General features: G+C 40.0%; 1 protein-coding gene and 1 long non-coding RNA gene across 2 annotated transcripts; one reads left to right on the top strand and one right to left on the bottom strand.

Annotated features, from left to right (window-relative positions):
* Positions 1-1344: 1344 nt before the first annotated feature.
* Positions 1345-16516, bottom strand: LOC148593378 (uncharacterized). The gene is made up of 2 exons (XR_015913736.1): positions 16314-16516; positions 1345-1518 (listed from the first exon to the last, which is right to left on the bottom strand). It is a non-coding gene; the product is annotated as an uncharacterized LOC148593378 (long non-coding RNA).
* FERMT1 (FERM domain containing kindlin 1) lies at positions 1390-18258 on the top strand. The gene is made up of 14 exons (XM_010220294.2): positions 1390-1540; positions 3487-3720; positions 4974-5120; positions 5698-5911; positions 6868-6970; positions 8518-8625; positions 9242-9373; positions 9517-9566; positions 10872-10996; positions 12334-12440; positions 13201-13422; positions 14889-15013; positions 16528-16669; positions 17956-18258. The coding sequence occupies exons 1-14, from the start codon at positions 1390-1392 to the stop codon at positions 18127-18129; spliced, it is 2034 nt and encodes a 677-aa protein (XP_010218596.1). The 3' UTR covers positions 18130-18258.

Here is an 18258-nt window from a genome sequence, read left to right as displayed (position 1 = left end):
CATTTCTTCTCTTACTCCCATCTGTGACCATGACGCTTGATTCTTTTTGAGCTAAATTTTAGGCTAATGGTTTTAACTTACTAAATACTTTTTTGAAAAAAGAGCTACATAAGTCTCATAACATTGTTAATGTCCCTTTAAGCTTTCTTTGCAAACATACGCTTTATATATATATATATATATATATATATGAAACAGTCTACATTTGTACTTCACTTACCAGAGTCTTTGTCACTTGGGCTCCTAGATGCCACTGAAAGTCTGCAGCAAATTGAGACCATGGACTTCACTGCTTGACCTTTAGCTGTAAAGGTTCATTTCTTAGGGTTCAATTTAATGTGACAGCTGAAGGAACCAGGTCTCTTTTCTTGATGATTAAATAACACAGCATCATTCACCTTATTGAAGCTCCTTCTTCAGTAATTAGCAGAAATCTACAGATGATAATCAGAGCTTCTGCTTTGAACATCTTTTGTAGTTTGGCTTGGCATGATTACTGCTTACCTCGCCAGCAGAAACCTGCCGGGATTTCAGACAAGTCCCCCTGCAGGGACGGGACACATGCTTGCATCTCTGTGCACACAGACTGCAACTGCAGGAGCTGCAATTGGGTGCCCCAAAGTTTTTAATGTCTCCAGGAGCCTTTTGGACCAGCAGTGCACTGCAGAAGGCTGGTGCTGTCCTTCTACTGCAGAGTTCCCTGGATCACATCTTTTTCCCCAGACTCCAACTCCCTGCAGGCAGCTGGTCCCTCCTAACTCCTAACACCACTTCTTGGGTTTTTTTTTTTTTTTCCATCTCTTAAGTGTTCTTATTTCCTGCTCCCCATTCAGACTCTCCTTTGAATTAACACAGAGCCATTAACATTTTGTTTCTCTTCAGATCCACCCAAAAGGATAAACTACTCTGCTTTTGTAAGCTGGCAGAATTAATCTGCCTTTGCTGCAACTGTAAACTTTTATTCACAGGGAAAATTACAGCAATAAGGGTACAAATCAGTGAAGCTGTTCTGTTCACTGGACAGTGAACTGCAGGCTTTATATTGTCCCAAATGCCAGACCAGCACTGAAGAGTGGGGAAACTTGAGTGAAATTGGGCTATTTCTACCCAAAAAGACAACTGGAGATAGGAAAAGAACTCCAAAACATTCAGAATAATAACAAAACAAAAAAATCACACATTCCTGTCTTGCAAGAGTAATTACAAAAGCTGTGTCTAGTACAGAGGTAACAAGATACCCCATCCGTCGTTTCAGCCAAGGCCACTGTGAAGTCTTCACAGCAGGGAAGTGCTTTGGGACTTTGGTGAGATAAATTTATTTCAAGGATCTGAAGAAAAAAAAAATTTTTCTTTTTATCTCCTGCAGAGCTTATCCAGGCATTACCAGAAATGATTTCCTCAAGTGCATATGGGTCCAATTCTTGGGACCTGGTGGTGATAGTCGATCATCAGTATGAAGCCGTGCAAAAGGAATTTACACTACAGGTCTCAGGGGATCTTCATATTGGAGGAGTGATGCTGAAATTAGTAGAACGAATTAGTGAGTAAAGACCTGTTTAATTTACACACATACACATTAAAATAACACATGCAGCTTTTCCTCTAAAAATAAAGGCTCCTGCTCATTTTGAAATGGCTCTGCCTCACTTATTTCCAGGTGTAGGTGTACACCAGGCTGGCGTGGACAGAACCTTTGTCTATGACTGAAACGCCTCTGCTATCGCAATATAAATAAAACTTTACCTCTTTTTGTTCTCCAGTTAGAAAATTATTGTAGTTGGACTAAACTATTTATTCCAACTCCCTTTCCACCTTTATACCTAACTAGTTGGAGGAATAAAAGAAATGTATCCATCTGTAGCAGTTATGTAGAGAAAGTATTAATTGTTACATGGACATTTCAGAAGTTGTTATTGGTTACTGTGCTACTGTAGTCAAAATCAGAGCCACATTAACCATGGTTAGTTAATCTACTATGAAGCTATCCAGTAGAGGACATATACGCAGAGCACAGAGTGGCTCTCAGAGCACAGAATGGCTGAATTAAAGTTAGGAGATAAAAGGTAAAATATCGTGAGTGCAGGAACAGCAGCTCAGCTGCAGAGGCAGCAGGAGGTTCCTAGAAGCACTATTTTTTTCAAACTCAAAGAAGCCAAATGGAGGTGCCTGCCAAAATAAAATGCACTGCAGAATGACAGATACATTTAAGATGGCATAGGATTTGATTATTATGTCAATGACACTGGGTTTTCACATGCTACTTATTTTTACAACTATCGTTCTCTTTCTTGGAGTTCCTAAATCTAGAAATCTTCAGTCACCAGCTTCACATAGAAAGGGAGAGCTGTCTGTTAGGTCAGACTCTTCAAGTATGAACACCATGATCCCATTCATATCTCTAAAAATAACAGATTTGGGGAAGGAAAGAGTATTTAATGCAGAAATCATTTTACATGGTAACCACTGTTAGACTTTCCATTTTCTTTTTCCCGTATTTTTTCCCTTTTTATTCCACCAGTCATCATAACTTGTGGTGCAGTTACCATCTCCTCTAGTCACTTTGATAAGCATTCTGCATGATGTGTTGAAGCTTGTGTGCTCTGCCTGCCTTCCAAACACAGGAGATCAGTGTCTGCCATGAAGTAAATACAACAGTGCTGGAGGAAGCCTGGTCGAGGCAGATATGCTGCAGGCTTGCACCCTTGCCTTCCACAGGCTGCAGCCTTGCGGTTTGTTCATTTCTTTTCCCAGATGATTGATGAGATAGTGGCAGTAGAGCAAAAGTCATATCAGTTTGACAGTTACTGGATTATTAAGCCTCAGCTACTGAAGCAGGTGAAAGGATAGGGAAAAATCAAAGACAATAAAGTCCATTGTATTCCCTCCACCTGCTTTTTTGTTGTTGTTGTTCAAATACCATCGTAGATGCTATTGACCTTCTCGCTGTTCAAACAGTACTTCACTCCCCTCAGCTGAAAAAACCTAGGATATTTAAGAGTGCATTTAATAAAAATATATTTTTTTCTTTAACATAAATCAAACTATGTTTATTTGACTGTCAAAAGAATTCCTTGAAACTTAATCTTTCTTAAATGGTTTTTCTTTCAGAAAAACAAGAGAAAAACTGAATTATAAGAAAACACTTCAGCAAAACAGTCTCAAGAATTCTTAATTCAGCCATTTAATTTTAGTGCCCTTACTGCCAAATAAAAGATTTTATTTTGCCTTTTTTGTGCGTTCGTGTGAGGGAAAAAAAGAAAAAGCTGCACAAGACATTTTTAAAAGGCTCAAAGTTGATGGAAGGGCCTTTTCAGCCCTTTCTTGGTCACACCAACTTGTTCTCTTGCACAGACTATTAAAAGACCTTTTTACTGTACTGTACCATATGTTACCTATTCCATTCCCCTCCTCACTGTTTCCAAGCCAAATTTTTGAGTATATTTGCTCTATAGCTTATTAACACTTTTTTTTTAAACATTTTGCTAGAAATATCACAGGATTGGTCAGATTATGCTCTTTGGTGGGAGCAGAGAAAATGTTGGCTTCTGAAAACCCACTGGACACTGGATAAATGTGGGGTGCAGGCAGATGCTAAGCTGTTCTTCACTACTCAGCACAAAATGCTGCGGCTTCGCTTGCCAAACATGAAGACCGTGAGACTGAAAGTCAGCTTCTCTTCTGTAGTATTCAAAGCTGTCAGTGACATCTGCAAAATTCTCAGTAAGTAAAGTTAAATCCCTTCCTGAAGTTACATTTGAGCATTTCGTTAGGTGTCTTTGCCTGAGGTGAAATTCTTACTCCCTCAAAACTGTTTAGCTCAAGGAGAAATTTGACTGAGTTGATCTGGGATCAAAAGACAGCCTTTGTTTTCAATATGCAGCACCTATCAGTGGCTCTCAATCAGTGCAATGACCTTGATGCAAACCATGCTTAGAAATGTGTCCCATGGCCCTAGGAGTGCTGGATTGTCCAAGTCCTGGTGATGGCTTTGCAGGCAAAGAGCTGACTTGCCTCCTTCACCAGCTTCTAGCACAGGCAATTTCTTGGGTGTCATCAGTTGAAGTTTCACTAGCATTATATCAATAATATGATACTCAGCTTGGTCTACTGCTTTACTGCAGGAGTGTGCCTGCATGTCCAGGATACTTCCAAACCTCTTCAGTTTGCGACATATGCAGGTGAATCCCATGTGTGTTTTGTAGTGATGAGCCCACATGTCTCTGCCAGTCCTGGCATGGAGTGCCTCCAAGCAGAGATTAGGTTTTGAAATCAGCTAGACCTGTGTGCCTATAACCAATGGATTAAGTTGAGCCTGCAAACAATCTTCAGAATCCTTTAATTTTAGAGTACACTTAATCCAACTTTTAATTTAGATCTTCAAATCTTAGCCTGTTAAGACATTCAGCTTCAGAAGGAGCTGAATTTAGCACCTCAAGCCGTGTTTACCACAATGCACCTTTCATCTTCTAGTAATGTACTGGTAATGTACTTTCAACTGAAATTTGGTTGAATTAAATATTTCTGCCTGCATTTTTCTTCCAGTTTGAAGAAACTTTACTTATTCTAAGTACAGGAACTGCGTACTTCCCATGTCAAAAAATGTCTTTGCTCACTGCAGGATTACCAGTATCATTCAGAAACAAAGTAGCAGGCATGCAATAGACAGTAGAGGTCTAAAACAGCAGTGTATTAGGGAATAGTACATTACCAAGACAGTGTCTTATAGGCAAAAAGTAAAATTCTTAACTGAAAAAGAAAAGGCATGTTCTTAAAATACGGTAGTTCTGTGTCTGTTCTCACTTGTTCTCACTACCTGTTGTTTTAAAATGGGTAGTCCTCTCAACCTGCTAAAAATAAGATTCAGATGGCAATTTGGAGCTTCCCCAAGTGCTTTTATCAACTGGTCTTTTTGACTATGAACTTCTGAGTTTTAAAGGTTTTCTCTTACTTCAATTCCTGAACCGAAATTTTAGATATCAGACGGTCAGAAGAACTCTCTTTGTTGAGGCAATCAGAAGAAGTCCTTAAAAAGAAAAAGAAAAAAGACAAGAATGGCAAAGAACCAGTTACAGAAGATATTTTAAACTTGTGCAACTCTCCAGTGACTTCTGGATTGCCAGGTAATGAAAAACTCGTGTCATTCAATTCTTCTGATTGATGGTCAAAAGGAGGAAGAAATTCTTTGATCCAATTTAAAACAGGAGAGAAGAGTCTCGTGTAGAATGGAGGTCAGAGAGACACAGTGGACCTGAAATTAACAGCTCCCCAAAATTACTGAAATCTCTAGTATTAGTATTTTCCTGGAGGGGTAATGTTTTCCTTTCCATTGGTATATGAAAGGGCACACCAGTAAACAGATTATTAACAGTGGTCACGCACGGTATTTGCTTCTGCTCTTTGAAAGTATGAGGCTACTTTTAAACTATTCAACAATTCTGCCAACCTGAAAGGAGAAGCAAAAATACAGAATTGGAAATAAGTCTCCTTTCGTCACCCAATCTGGGATATCTCACAGAACAAGGAAAAGCTCTTTCATCTCTGAGGGTACTTCCTCTACTAAAGGGCAAGGCCTACTGCAAACAGTAAAGGCAAGAAAGTGTATTGCAAGGAAAGGGTCTTTTATGCTGGGAAGGGACAGACTACCTAAGTCTGAAGGTCATGTGCTTTGGAATAATGTGTTACTGTTTTAACTTGCAGCAAGTCCAGGTTTATACAGTAGAACCATGACACCTACTTACGATCCTGTCAGTGGGACACCAGCTTCTTCCACAATGACTTGGTTCAGCGACAGTCCCCTGACTGAGCAGAACTGCAGTGTCCTCGCCTTCAGTCATCTCAACTGTTCTCCCGAAACACTAGCAGAGATGTATCAGCCTCGGACTTTAGCTGACAAAGCAAAACTTAATGCAGGGTAAGGAGGCTTCTCTCTGATATCTCTATGAGATGGCTTATATGGGGTGCCATTAATCCAGCTTTCTGAGAAGTGCTGAGCAGAATTTAAGACATGAGCCTGATATTATGCTATATTGCTACTTTAAAACATCTCAGAAATCTGTTACTCTCTGATTCTTTTCCTGTAAGCAACATTCTTGGTGAGACAAGTTTGCCAATATAATTGTGTAGACTCTGGATTAAGTTCCTTTGCTAGATGAAGGCAAATCCACTGAAGTGAGTAGCAGCTCAAGGTCAGTTTGGGCAGCAAATTCGGAAAGGTTTTAATAGGCAATGGAACTACACATGTGGATAACAGCAGTAAGCACTAATGCAATACAAATAGGTGATTTCTTTAATTATGCACAAGCAAACATTGTCTATTGTACCTCCCAGAAGAATATAGAGCACTAGGGGTTAACGGTGCAATTCTTTGAGAGTATTTTCTCTTTAGCATTAAAACACAGATTGCTATTTTTTAGATCTTTGGAGCATTTAACAGTAATTCAACATTCTAATTGGGTTCCACTGGTTAACAAAAGTAGCTACTATTATAAAACAGCAAACTCTGAAATAAAAAAAAACAGTAATTCTAAAGATACAGGAGCATTTTTACCTTGGCTTAAGTTAATTTCCCATTTCTGGAGGTCAAGAAGAAAGAATCTTTTGGCAGATTGTCCCACAACTACCCTCCGCTCTGTTTCTGGCATCTACTCCTGAAAGAGAAGATTTTGGCTAGTGTTGGAGAAATATTAGAGAGATTTAAGGTATGGTGTTCGTGCACCAAATGTTCTGCTTTTTTGAATTGTATAATTTTACTCAGGCTTGCAGGAATTAGAGCTGTTCATTCTTACTTTTGTTTCACATTACATTGGAGCTCTGCAAGTGTGATAGTTTTCCTGTACAAATGATTTTTTGGGTTGTTTTCTTCTGCAGTTGGCTAGATTCATCTCGATCACTAATGGAACAAGGCATTTTGGAGGATGATCAACTTCTTTTACGCTTTAAATATTACACTTTCTTTGATTTGAATCCAAAAGTAAGAGCTTTGTTTTTATTGTTACTCACTGTTTACCTCCTTTCATCTTACGCAAGGCAAGGATCCTGAATCTTGGCTAGGATTTGTTATGGGCTATTCAGAGATCAAATTCAACTTGTTCCCTTCAGCTAAGTCTGTGCTCTTCTCCTCTGGATAGTGAATCACCATCTCCACCTGAAATAAGTTCCTAAGTATAAAGACGAAGATCTAATGAGGATCAGAAACAGTGGCCAGATTTCCTGGGGGCCTGGTTTAGTCTCTATTTCAACAAGAAAAAATAAGGGGAAACCTTAACTAGTAGTATCTGAAAAAATATAAAGATATACATCCTATTTTTGAAAATAAACTTTAAAATGGCACTTACATGCCACTGCCCTTCTGTGAGATTTGGCTTTTCCGGGCTCAAGCCTTGGGAGATACTTAAGACACCTAAATCAAATCTCTTCCAAAATAGCAATATAACTGAATGATCTAACTGATTGAGGATCTTTGGAAAGCTCAGCTCAAATGCTTAGGACCCTTTTGAAAACCAGACTTAGGTTTCAAAAAATAATTAAACTCTTCTCTAAAGTTGCCTCTCTCTTATCCTTATTTCCACTAAGTCAGTTACTGTGGTTTTGTTAAACCAGCGTTTTTAATGCCTGAGTGGAATTTTTAGTGAAATTAAAGCCTGGTCATTGACCAGCATAAATCAGTAAGAGTTCTGATGTGAATTTTATGTTGACCATTTTTATCAGCTGAGGATTTAGCATTATTACTGTCTGTGTTAATTGTTTCATTTTGGGTATCTCAGATAACAAGAATGGCACTTTCTTAGGCAAGTGAAAGTTTTGGATGAAATGCCATCTCTACTGAAAATCTAACAGGTTCCTCAACTTCGGCAACCCAAACTATTTAATTCATTATCCCAGACAGTAAAGAAGCCATAGGATGAAATTACCAAAGGCTACTTCATAGTCATCACTATAGAAGGAGAGGTCACACAGCCAGGTTCATCCTCTGTCACCTACCTTGCGCCAGCTCTGGGGCTTGAATATCTCTGTGAGTCACTTCAGCTTATTAGCCAAGCATATATTTGTCCCCAAGGCAGGGAGGAATGAGTAGCGAGTGAAATCAGTTCACAGCAGGATCTGTCTAATGCCAAACTAGTGCAAGGATAGGGCCAAAGCCAAAAAGACAAGAGCAAGAGAGGGGAAAGGAGGAAAAAAGATTTCTGTGCATTGGTGGCAGCAAGCTGGGAAATCCCTTCAGCCATGTTACGTTATTTTTACACTAAGCCAGTCTAAGAACGGCTACCACAAAAAGGGATGTCCTGACTTCCTCCCACTTCAAACAAGAGCCCCTCAACAATTTTCTTTTGTATCAGCAAGTCACTCTGAATCTGTGCACAATCACATGAGAAAGATGAGAACATTACAGCAGGGCAAAGGTGGGAGGGAGGAAGGAAATGACTCTTATGGCTTCAGCCCAATGTTAGATCAGCTGCAGCCGGCCACCAGGACACGTTTTTTGGTCTTAAATGACTACATTGTGCTTTTCTGCTACAGTATGATGCAGTGCGAATAAACCAGATATATGAACAAGCCCGCTGGGCCATCCTTTTGGAAGAAATTGACTGCACAGAGGAAGAGATGCTGATCTTCGCTGCACTACAGGCATGTACTTGATCCAAGTTGCAAAACCTGTTTTCTCAAGAGGCAGGCACAAGCTGGGACAGGACAATGATAGGAAGAGTTCTGCTTAGGTTGGGGACTTACTTTTATGAGTGTATGAAACATACATTTTGTAGAACTATTCACTAACACTGTCTAAAGCAAGATGTATGTATAAAATTATACATGAGTATAATTTTGATACAAGTCTGTTTTGAAGAGACTACTCTGACATGATGCTCACCATACCGAGTACCACCATCTCCTGTGTTCGTGTTCTTCCTGAAAATCCAATGATATAAGTATATATTTTGGTAACAGTGGGGAAAAAGAAAGAAAGAAAAGTTTAGCACAGTGAAAAGCTAGGATGCTGCAGAATACATGTAAGTTTAACATGAGAACTATTGCATTACTCCTGCAGTAGAGCAAAATAACTCAGCATGACCTATAACCTGACTGTGGATAACAAGACATAAATAAGGTTTTACTGTAGGACTTTACACAGTTGACCAAGACTTCAAAGATCAATGACTGTATTGTCAATATTGCTGATTGATATTTTAATAATATTTGAAGTGAATTTGCCCTCAAAAATCTGATTTTTATTGTTCTATTTCAGTACCATGTAAGCAAATTATCATTGTCATCGGAGGCACAAAATTTCACCTGTGAATCAGAAGTAGATGAAGTAGAAGCTGCACTTTCTAATCTGGAAGTGACACTACAAGGTGGAAAAGCAAGTAATATTTTGGTATGTCATTTTAGAACCCAGAATTGCTTTCAATGTGTCACATTCATTGACTCTGATGAACCTACTTGATTTCCGATTTCTTACCAGAGTTATCAGACATTTACGGAATGCATTGTACTAAACTTATTCCTGATTATCCATAGGAGGACATCACAGACATCCCGAAACTTGCTGATAATCTCAGGCTAGTTAGGTGAGTTATTAAAAGTAAAAATAAAACATACAAAACAAAAATATTACCTCTACAACAAACCCCTCTAGTTTTGCATTCTCATAAAATGGTAGATCCTGAGGTTTTAAGTGAGCAAAGATACTACTTAGTTCTAATTAACCCAGTACCATCCTCCTCACACCTTTCTGTAACTGCTCTTGGGCCAGATCTCAGCAACCTTTTCCAGTTCCTGAGGCCCTAGGGCCTAACGTACTTACACTAGATAAAAAAACAGGCTCTTTATTATTTCCTAGGGCTCACTCAGCATCTCTAAAGAAAAGATTCTACAATTTTAATTTCAAATTTTACTGTTTTTTGTCAAAGACAATTTAAAAAAACAGCTCTCCCAGAAAATTATTTCTGAAAACAACCCTATTGGATTTTTTCCCCACATAAAACAAGCAAGCAAATTACCCCCTTTCCAACCAAACATGAGTTGGATTTTTTCTTTTTTTTAAAGTGTCATTATGCAGTATCACTATAGTAAATGAGATGAATAATACCTCACCAAAGAAAACCACACTTCTATGATCCCATTATAAAATCCTGATTTAAGGGTTATTTAATATGACTGCACTGATTTCAACATTACAGTGTCTTTAATCACAAAACAGTCTTCAGGTTTTAGAAAGACACAGATTTTTATTGCATGGTTATCAGTTTCATTCTGATAAGAAACTTATTTGTAGTCAGGAACTGGAAGTTTCATTTGAAAATTGTTAACTCATTTCTGATAAAGAAATCATATTTGGTTTTATATTACTAAGGTGGATTAAGATGAAAGGAAATGTAAGCCTTTAAAGTTCTATCAGTTACTTGCTTCTAATAATAGATCACCTTTTCCCTAGCAGCACAGGAATTTGTTTTTAAAAGTATTCAGTAGTTATTTTTCATCATTAGAAGTTTCTTGTATATAGGGTAAATCCCCTACTAAATCAAACACACTGGAGAAAAAGATTAACAGTAAAACATTTCCTTGAAAGGAACAACAGCGTATTGTTACTGAAAATATTTAATTATAACCCTAAAGGTAAAGTTCTGCATGTTGTACTGCTAGTTGTATTTGTAGAATGAACATTTATTTGCCCGATGTACCACAGTAGCATGCTAGGAAAGATTCCTTTCAGATAGGCAACAATATTAGGGAGAATTGCATGCCACGTGTCCATGAATTGATGCCACGTGTACATGACCTCAAAGAAACTCAAAATCTCTAGCAATATCTGTGAACGACTTAGTGATAAGTATGTTTCAATATAAATACATGCAATTCATTTGTTCTTTTAGGCCCAAGAGGCTGTCACTGAAATCCCTCAAGCAATACTGGTTTGTTTTTAAAGACACTTCAATATCTTATTTTAAAAATGAGGAATCTGGGCAGGGAGAACCTATTGAGAAACTAAACCTAAAAGGTAGGAACTTTCTTTTTCTCTACTTGTTTTGTTGCATTCATGATTTGAGTGAATCAAGAAGTCCCTGTGATACTCAGGAAGAAAAAGCAGTAGCGTTTGGTTCTGAAACCTTTTCTGCTACTGTTAAGCAGGCAGACCTTGTCTGCAGGAGAGGCCAAACCAAAAGGATTGAATACCTTATTCAAACCAAGCTTATCTGGACCTGACTTGTAAAATGCTGTATACCACTGAATTCCCTTAAAGATGAATCAGATAGAGAATATGATCTACATGTGACACTTGCATTTTCAAGTGTTTCTAATCTGTGTTTTATGCACCTCTATCTGGCAAAATCCCCAATGGTGGCAGAGGATTATGAATAATGTCACAGACAGGAGTATCGTAGGTTGCACCTATACACTGCTGTGAAGGGACAGCTCCGAATCTGCTCTCTCCGGACCTTCTTTGTTTTCACACATGAGGAATTTCTTTAGCTGCACCCCAGCTTCAGGGTACTGCACAAGAAACCCTGGGTGTACACAAGGCAGATGCCAGCACTTACATATAGCCTCCATCTACATCTACTCCTGCAGGAACATCATATGTTCAGCATCAGGCAACCTGTGATGCTCAGGATTCATCCTAGAAGAAATCTCTGACATAGAAAGAAGATTGACCCTTGTGAACAAATGGCTCTGCATATCAACCTGCACATCCTCAGTAGGCCAGATGAATGCATGGTAAAACTAGTCAACGTGACTGGAACCTGAACAAGAAACCCACAGCTTTGGTGTCACTTCTCACGAAGGGGCATCACTGGCATTTGTGACTCTAGATGAAGGCAGAAAGCCTCTAGCAGCTCCAGCCACATTGAAATACCAGGTCTCCAGAGTTCTCTGGCATCCCTGAACTGGCCAGTCCTGCATAGATGTCACCAACAGCCCATTTTCAGTACCAGCTTTCTTCTGAAAATAGAGTCCAAGCTTTCAAGTAAAAAAAAATTTCCAGAAAGACCTATCTCATCAACTCCTGTCCATTGTAGGTGCTGAGCATTTCCCAAGATTAAGCAGCGGTTTTGAGAGAGTTTGCATCCTTCGCCCTTTTGTATTCCACTCTGAACCACATGCTCTTCCAGCTCGGAGCATTCCTCTCAAAGCATTCATCACCCTGGCAGACCAACTCAGGCAGTGTTCTAGTAGAACAAAGCACTTTGTTTAGGCCCAATCTTTGAAAGTCTTGGCCTTCGATTTCAAAGCAAAACAACCAATAGTTACTGATGTTTGTCCTTATACTACTAGTTAAAATTAGTGACATTATAATTAAATAAATCCATTTCCTTGTGATTCTCCATAATCTAGGATGTGAAGTTGTACCAGACGTAAATGTTGCAGGGAAGAAGTTTGGAATCAAATTACTAATTCCTGTTGCTGATGGCATGAATGAAGTATATTTAAGATGTGATAACGTGAGTAATAAGACAGAATGGAAAGTCTGTGTTCCAGATGTATTAATAGATTGCCTAGGAAATCCATTATCCTACTGTTCTAAAAATTGTACATATAAATAAGGGTGCCCCAAAGACTTCATAATCTACATGTCTAGTAGAATATAAGCAAGATGTGGTAGACTAACAAATACTTAATGGATAAGGGGGTAAAGGGGCAATAATTCAAAGTTCATCATCAGTTTCCAAGTACAGCTGTTGAAAGAAAAAAAAGTATTAGGGGATGGAATGGGAATCAACAAAATATTTTAAATACTTTTTCAGTGTTTTCAGAGGATTGAGATTTGGTTATTGTTCTCTTTGTTTCTCTTAATTGGAACTTTCCCTTGGAACAAAGGTAATATAATACAGATCTTAAATTTGTTTCAAGATTTTTACATCAATCTCAGTTCTGCAATTAATTAGAATAGAGTTCCACCATAAGATTTCTTTGACATTTTATAACTAAACATCTGCTTTTTATGAACGCGGGAGCATTCTGAAGGTAAGCATCTTCAAAACTCTAAAACCTAAGTATTCCGCAAAGATAATCCTGTACATGGAAATAGCCCTATTAGGGAAGGGTAAGGGTACCATATTACCTATACATCCACCCAAATGAAGAAGAACATCTCCAAAATTGTTTTATCTCACTGTGCGAGGTGTTTGAGCAGTAACCATCTTCATAAAAGATTCCTCCAAAAATACCAACCATATATATCAAGAAATGTATTTGTTGCAGGAGAATCAATATGCCCACTGGATGGCTGCTTGCAACTTAGCTTCAAAGGGCAAAACAATGGCTGATAGCTCTTACCGTCCTGAGGTCCACAAGATCCTTTCGTTTTTGAACTTGAAGAACTGGACAGTGTCTGCTCAGGTTGTCTCCGACCCAGAAGGCATGGACATGAAACCAGAATGCTTTGTGTCACTACGTTATACAAAAAAATATAAGCCCAAGCAGGTAACCCCAGTCAGCATGGCTGTTACAGTTGGGGATGGGTGATTCCAGAGACCAGACAGACAATGCAGTAGGGACAAGGCAGCATTTGGAAACCACACAAGGATTCCGCAATCATCTTGCAATGCACTTGCCCCTTTGATATTTAGCAGGGGGCCTTTTCTTTAAACTGGACAGTGACCGCTCTCTCTGTGCTTTGTCCAAGTACTCCTACATCCACACTGCCTCTTAAGTAACTAATTGCCTTCATGACAGTGCTGTACCTGAAAGTCTCTTCAAAACAAAGAAGGACGGCTCTTAAGGAAGGGAAGATACTGTCTGCATCTTAAATACAGAGGTCTTCCTGCCCTCTTGGCCTGGGCACCCCTCCTCCTCTCCACTTTAGTCTTTGCCCACTGCTTTTGCCGTAAGGGCATCATCTCCTTGTCAGTGCCCTAATGAAGGGGGCAGCTGCAATCACTGCAGTGGACTTGCAGCCCGCTTTCTGGGCTAGATACATGATGCAGCAGTAAGTTGTTATTTAGCAAAGGGAACCTTTGTTACCATGAGCAGGTTTGTGTCTAGCTAGTGCATGGTGCCTAGAGCTTGCAAGATGTGTGAATGAGTAACGAAGGGACCATTAACAGAGAATACTGAGGGCGACCCTAAGCTTCCTCCCCCACTCACATGCAAAGGTGCCCTCCCACCAGAGGCTGCCGAAAGTCCATCTCCCTGGTGCTCCGACTGCTCCTTACGGCGTATTTAACATTCCAGCAGGTTTGTTCACCAGGAACACAGCCAGTCAGCTGCAACAGACACACACAACCTGGAACAAGCACAGAAGAGGCCGCTGCATCAGGAGGCAAATACAAGATTAAAACCAAAAACAAGATTAAAAAAGAGATCTAGCCTGGGACAACATAGATTCTGCATGAGAACAAACTTGCTGCAGGGTAGCCGAGATCAGAATATCCATAGGAGTGAATTTGCAATTAGGAAGTCTGCTGCTGCTTTGGCTAACAGTGAACCAAGGGCCAGATCTGACTGGTAACCCTAGCAGATCTGCAGCAGGTGGGCATGGCAGCCTCCAGTAAACCCGATGCCAAGAGAAGGCCTTGCCCTGGGGATACCACCTCCTCCTTGTGGCCCAGTGGCACTGATGCAGCCAGAGCGGGGAAATGGCTAGGGAATTGCTAGAGAATCCTGATTTCCCAGCACACACAGGGCCTCTGGGCAGCAAACAGGGCAAGATCATTTAACAGCATCTTGGAGCAGGATCCAGTGCAAAACCAGGTACCGGGACCTTCCTGCTGCAGTCTCCCTATTAGTTCAGGATCCATCCCCACGTGATCTCCAGAATGTTCACTTTGAACAGTGAGCATTAAGTATTTAAACATGGCATCAGAGCTAATACTGTTTGACTTAGTGAAAGCAAGGATTCTTTTATTCTCCAGTCCACTGAAATCTTTCTCTCTTCCTGTATTTCCCAGTTGGCTGCTCGTATTATGGAAGCCCACCAAAACGTAGCCCAGATGTCCCTAGTGGAGGCCAAGCTGCGTTTCATTCAAACATGGCAGTCCCTCCCCGAGTTTGGCTTATCCTACTACATTGTAAGGTAATCACAGTGTTGCAGCGACGTTAAGCTGCCATGACGTGTTCACGGTTAGTGATTTTCAGGAAATTCCTTGAATCTCAGTTCTGGGAACATTCTCCTACTATTTCCCAAAGACCTTTTTATTTCTAGTAACTTGCATGCTGCTGTTTTTTCCATGGAAGTAGCACTCAGTAGCTCCATTCCTGAAGCAAGACCATCTGTTATGCCTACATTCATACAAGCCTCTTGGGTTTTGCCTGAAGTAACATATCAGTAGAATTAAATCCTTATTGATATAAATTCACTAAAATGTAAGAATATGCAAATCCTGTGGGTGTTCTCAGGTTACAGTGCAGTTGTTCACTCAGCTTCTTGCTTATTGGAATTAGAGTCAACACTTTTATGCTGAGCATATTTGTTTTGGAATTTCATTAAGAAATAAAAGAACTAAGTAGCAAGCACAGTCTCTCAGTTAGGTTAATCTGGACACTTGTCTGCACAAGATCCTGCTTTGTTCATAACAGCTCCCCCAGACACTGCCTGGAATACAGCACAATTCTACACAGTGTCCAGGCCACAGTTTCTTCACTTGGCAAAACGTCAGAAAACTTGGCAGGTTCTGATACAGCCACACTTGGGGGCACCTTCCTTACTTTGTGTTCAGTTTCTCTTTCAGGGCAACTCAGAAGTCAGTGGCTGCCTCTGTGGTGTCTCTGGCTCAGAGGTCATCTGGCACAGAACAGCTCACGTTCGTACCCTAAACTCTCCACTTGCCCCAAAGCCGACAGCCCCGGACAAGCCAGCAACTTGCCTTGGTCACTGGGTCCTAACTCCTGAGCTGTACCAGGAGCCATCTGGGAGAGCACAGCTCACCTGGGGCCAGAACTGCACCCAGGACTGTTTTACCAATTTAACAGAACAGGCAATTATACTCAGTGCCCAGGAATGTTCCCTGGCATGATTTAATTTACTAACAGATACAGATATTTTGTCCCATCTGTCAGCAGCAGTTCTGCAAAAAAATCTAAACTGCAGTAGCGTGATTGCTGTAGCATGTGCAAAACATGTTGTGAATTTTACAAACCGATGGGCAGAATCTCAGGGGAGTTCACAGATTGCAGGCCAGATCACATTCTTTCCCTTGGGCCAGCTTCACTTAAGGACAGAGGGTTCAAAAACAGGATCAAAATAATAAATATTATCAGCACTTTGACAGAAATGGGTTTTTCAGCAGAAAACAATGACTTGCAAAGATTTCAGATAGACCTAGCTGCTACTTTTTTTGTATCTTTTGCCATGGTTTCCCAGGCTATATTCTTACCTTTTAATGAATATTTTTCTGAAGAAGGATCCAAGCTCTCCTCAACCCCAGGCTGTTGTTACTGGGTGACAGGGAAGCATCTTCGTGTTAGTTGTGACTACCTCAGTCTCCCGCATTTTTGCCCTTGCATAGAAGGGCAGATGAAATGTTTCTGTAGAAAAAAAATATTGCAAACTTAATCTTCTAAGAGGTTTTGGGATTATTTTTTTTCCAGGTTTAAAGGAAGCAAGAAGGATGACCTGCTTGGAGTGTCCTATAACAGGCTCATACGGATAGATGCAGCCACGGGAGACCCTATCACAACATGGAGGTTCTCCAACATGAAGCAATGGAATGTAAACTGGGAAATACGCCAGGTAACACTGCAATGGCTCTCTGCATTCAGTCACTACATCTGAGACACTGCAGGATGCTTTCATAAAATGTTTTTAAGCCTCAGAGTGAAAGGATTTGGAATGTGTTATGATAGATTATTAAATAATCTGCTGTTTAATTTTGTTTTAATGGAATTTGTAGTTAAAGTTCAAAAACTAAAAGATCTCCAATTTAAAATGTATCTATCAGGTTTATTTTTAATAACTTTCCTCTGATTTTGATGGGATGAAATACGGAGAGTTAAAGGTAAATTCCACTCCAGTGTACATTTCCTGCTCCATTAGTAAAAATTTCATTTTGTTCTTTGCACAGTCTAACTTGTGCATCATCCTCTAAACTGTAGTGGTGCTAGGTGGTGAGACTACAGGAGCCCAGCTTGCCGTGTAAATCTCAAGCTGAGACTGCAAGTCTATGGTGCAAGTTCCTCTATTTCAGTCTGTGATCCTAAGAGAAGAGCTCCAAGGTGTAATTTATATCCTGGTGCTTCTGGTCTCGGATAAAGTTTGGTCAGTGCAGCCAACTATTACTCAGTTTGGGTTTGAAAATTTGAAGCTGCTTTTGCAAATCTAGTCATCTAGTGTGACCTGACATAAATTCAAGCAGCCTGGAGATTGTTCCTTATAAAATTTGTACATGCATCTTCAGGAGGCAGGAGAGAGCAGATAAAACCCATATTGCTCTAGTACCCATGTTGCTCTGTGCCTACAATGTGTTGGTAAAGCTCTTGTTTTTATGTTAAATCACTGTCAAAAAAGGCAGAATCCACAAGTAGCAGCTAGCCCTAGTTTGCTGGATTTTAGAACTGACAGTAGTGAAATTCAAAACTGACCCCCCAAAATCAGATTTAATGTTAGTGCACAACAAGGAATGGTATTAAACACTATTGGGTAAGTGTACAAAGAAGCAGGAGTGCCATTCTTGTCATTTTCGGTGTTCCTACTTGTGTGTTTACAAGGACTCCATACATACCACGAGAAAAAATCTGGTAAAAAGCTTTGTCTTGTTGGCTTCCAAAACACGCAGCAAAATGTTAACCATGTGTGGGCCCTGCCACAGCGGGAAGTGGAGAACCAACCAGCCAAAGACCCCCAACATACTACAGACCCCAAAATCTTTACAGCTCTTCTGTTAGCAGAGCTAGTCCTGGCTTCTCACAGTATTTTTGGTCTAGCTGCTCTTACACTCACTCTTTTTCTCAGATTCCTGTCAGGTAAAAAGATTTTTAGTTTATCTCTGTTACTGATTTTGCCATGTATCTTTTCTTTAGGTTACAATTGAGTTTGATCAGAATATGTATATTGCTTTCACATGTCTGAGTGCAGACTGCAAAATCATCCATGAGTATATTGGGGGCTACATCTTCTTGTCAACCCGCTCCAAAGGCCAAAATGAAGCACTGGATGAAGATCTGTTCCATAAATTGACTGGAGGTCAGGAATAAGGTGAAGGAAGCCCTTCCTCTTTCCCCCAGCTAAAAGGACCAGAGATTAAACAGGACTCATGGTTAACTGCTGGCTAATAAATATACTGTATGCTACAGTCCTGCAATATGACTGAACTAGTTCCATCT

This window comes from Tinamus guttatus, unplaced genomic scaffold (genome assembly GCF_059628265.1).
Source record: "Tinamus guttatus ecotype Peru unplaced genomic scaffold, ASM5962826v1 Tinamus_guttatus_pri_ptg000403l, whole genome shotgun sequence".
NCBI lineage: Eukaryota > Metazoa > Chordata > Aves > Tinamiformes > Tinamidae > Tinamus > Tinamus guttatus.
The sequence above is the reverse complement of the archived record's forward strand: the minus strand, read 5'-3'. Positions and strand labels throughout refer to the sequence as shown.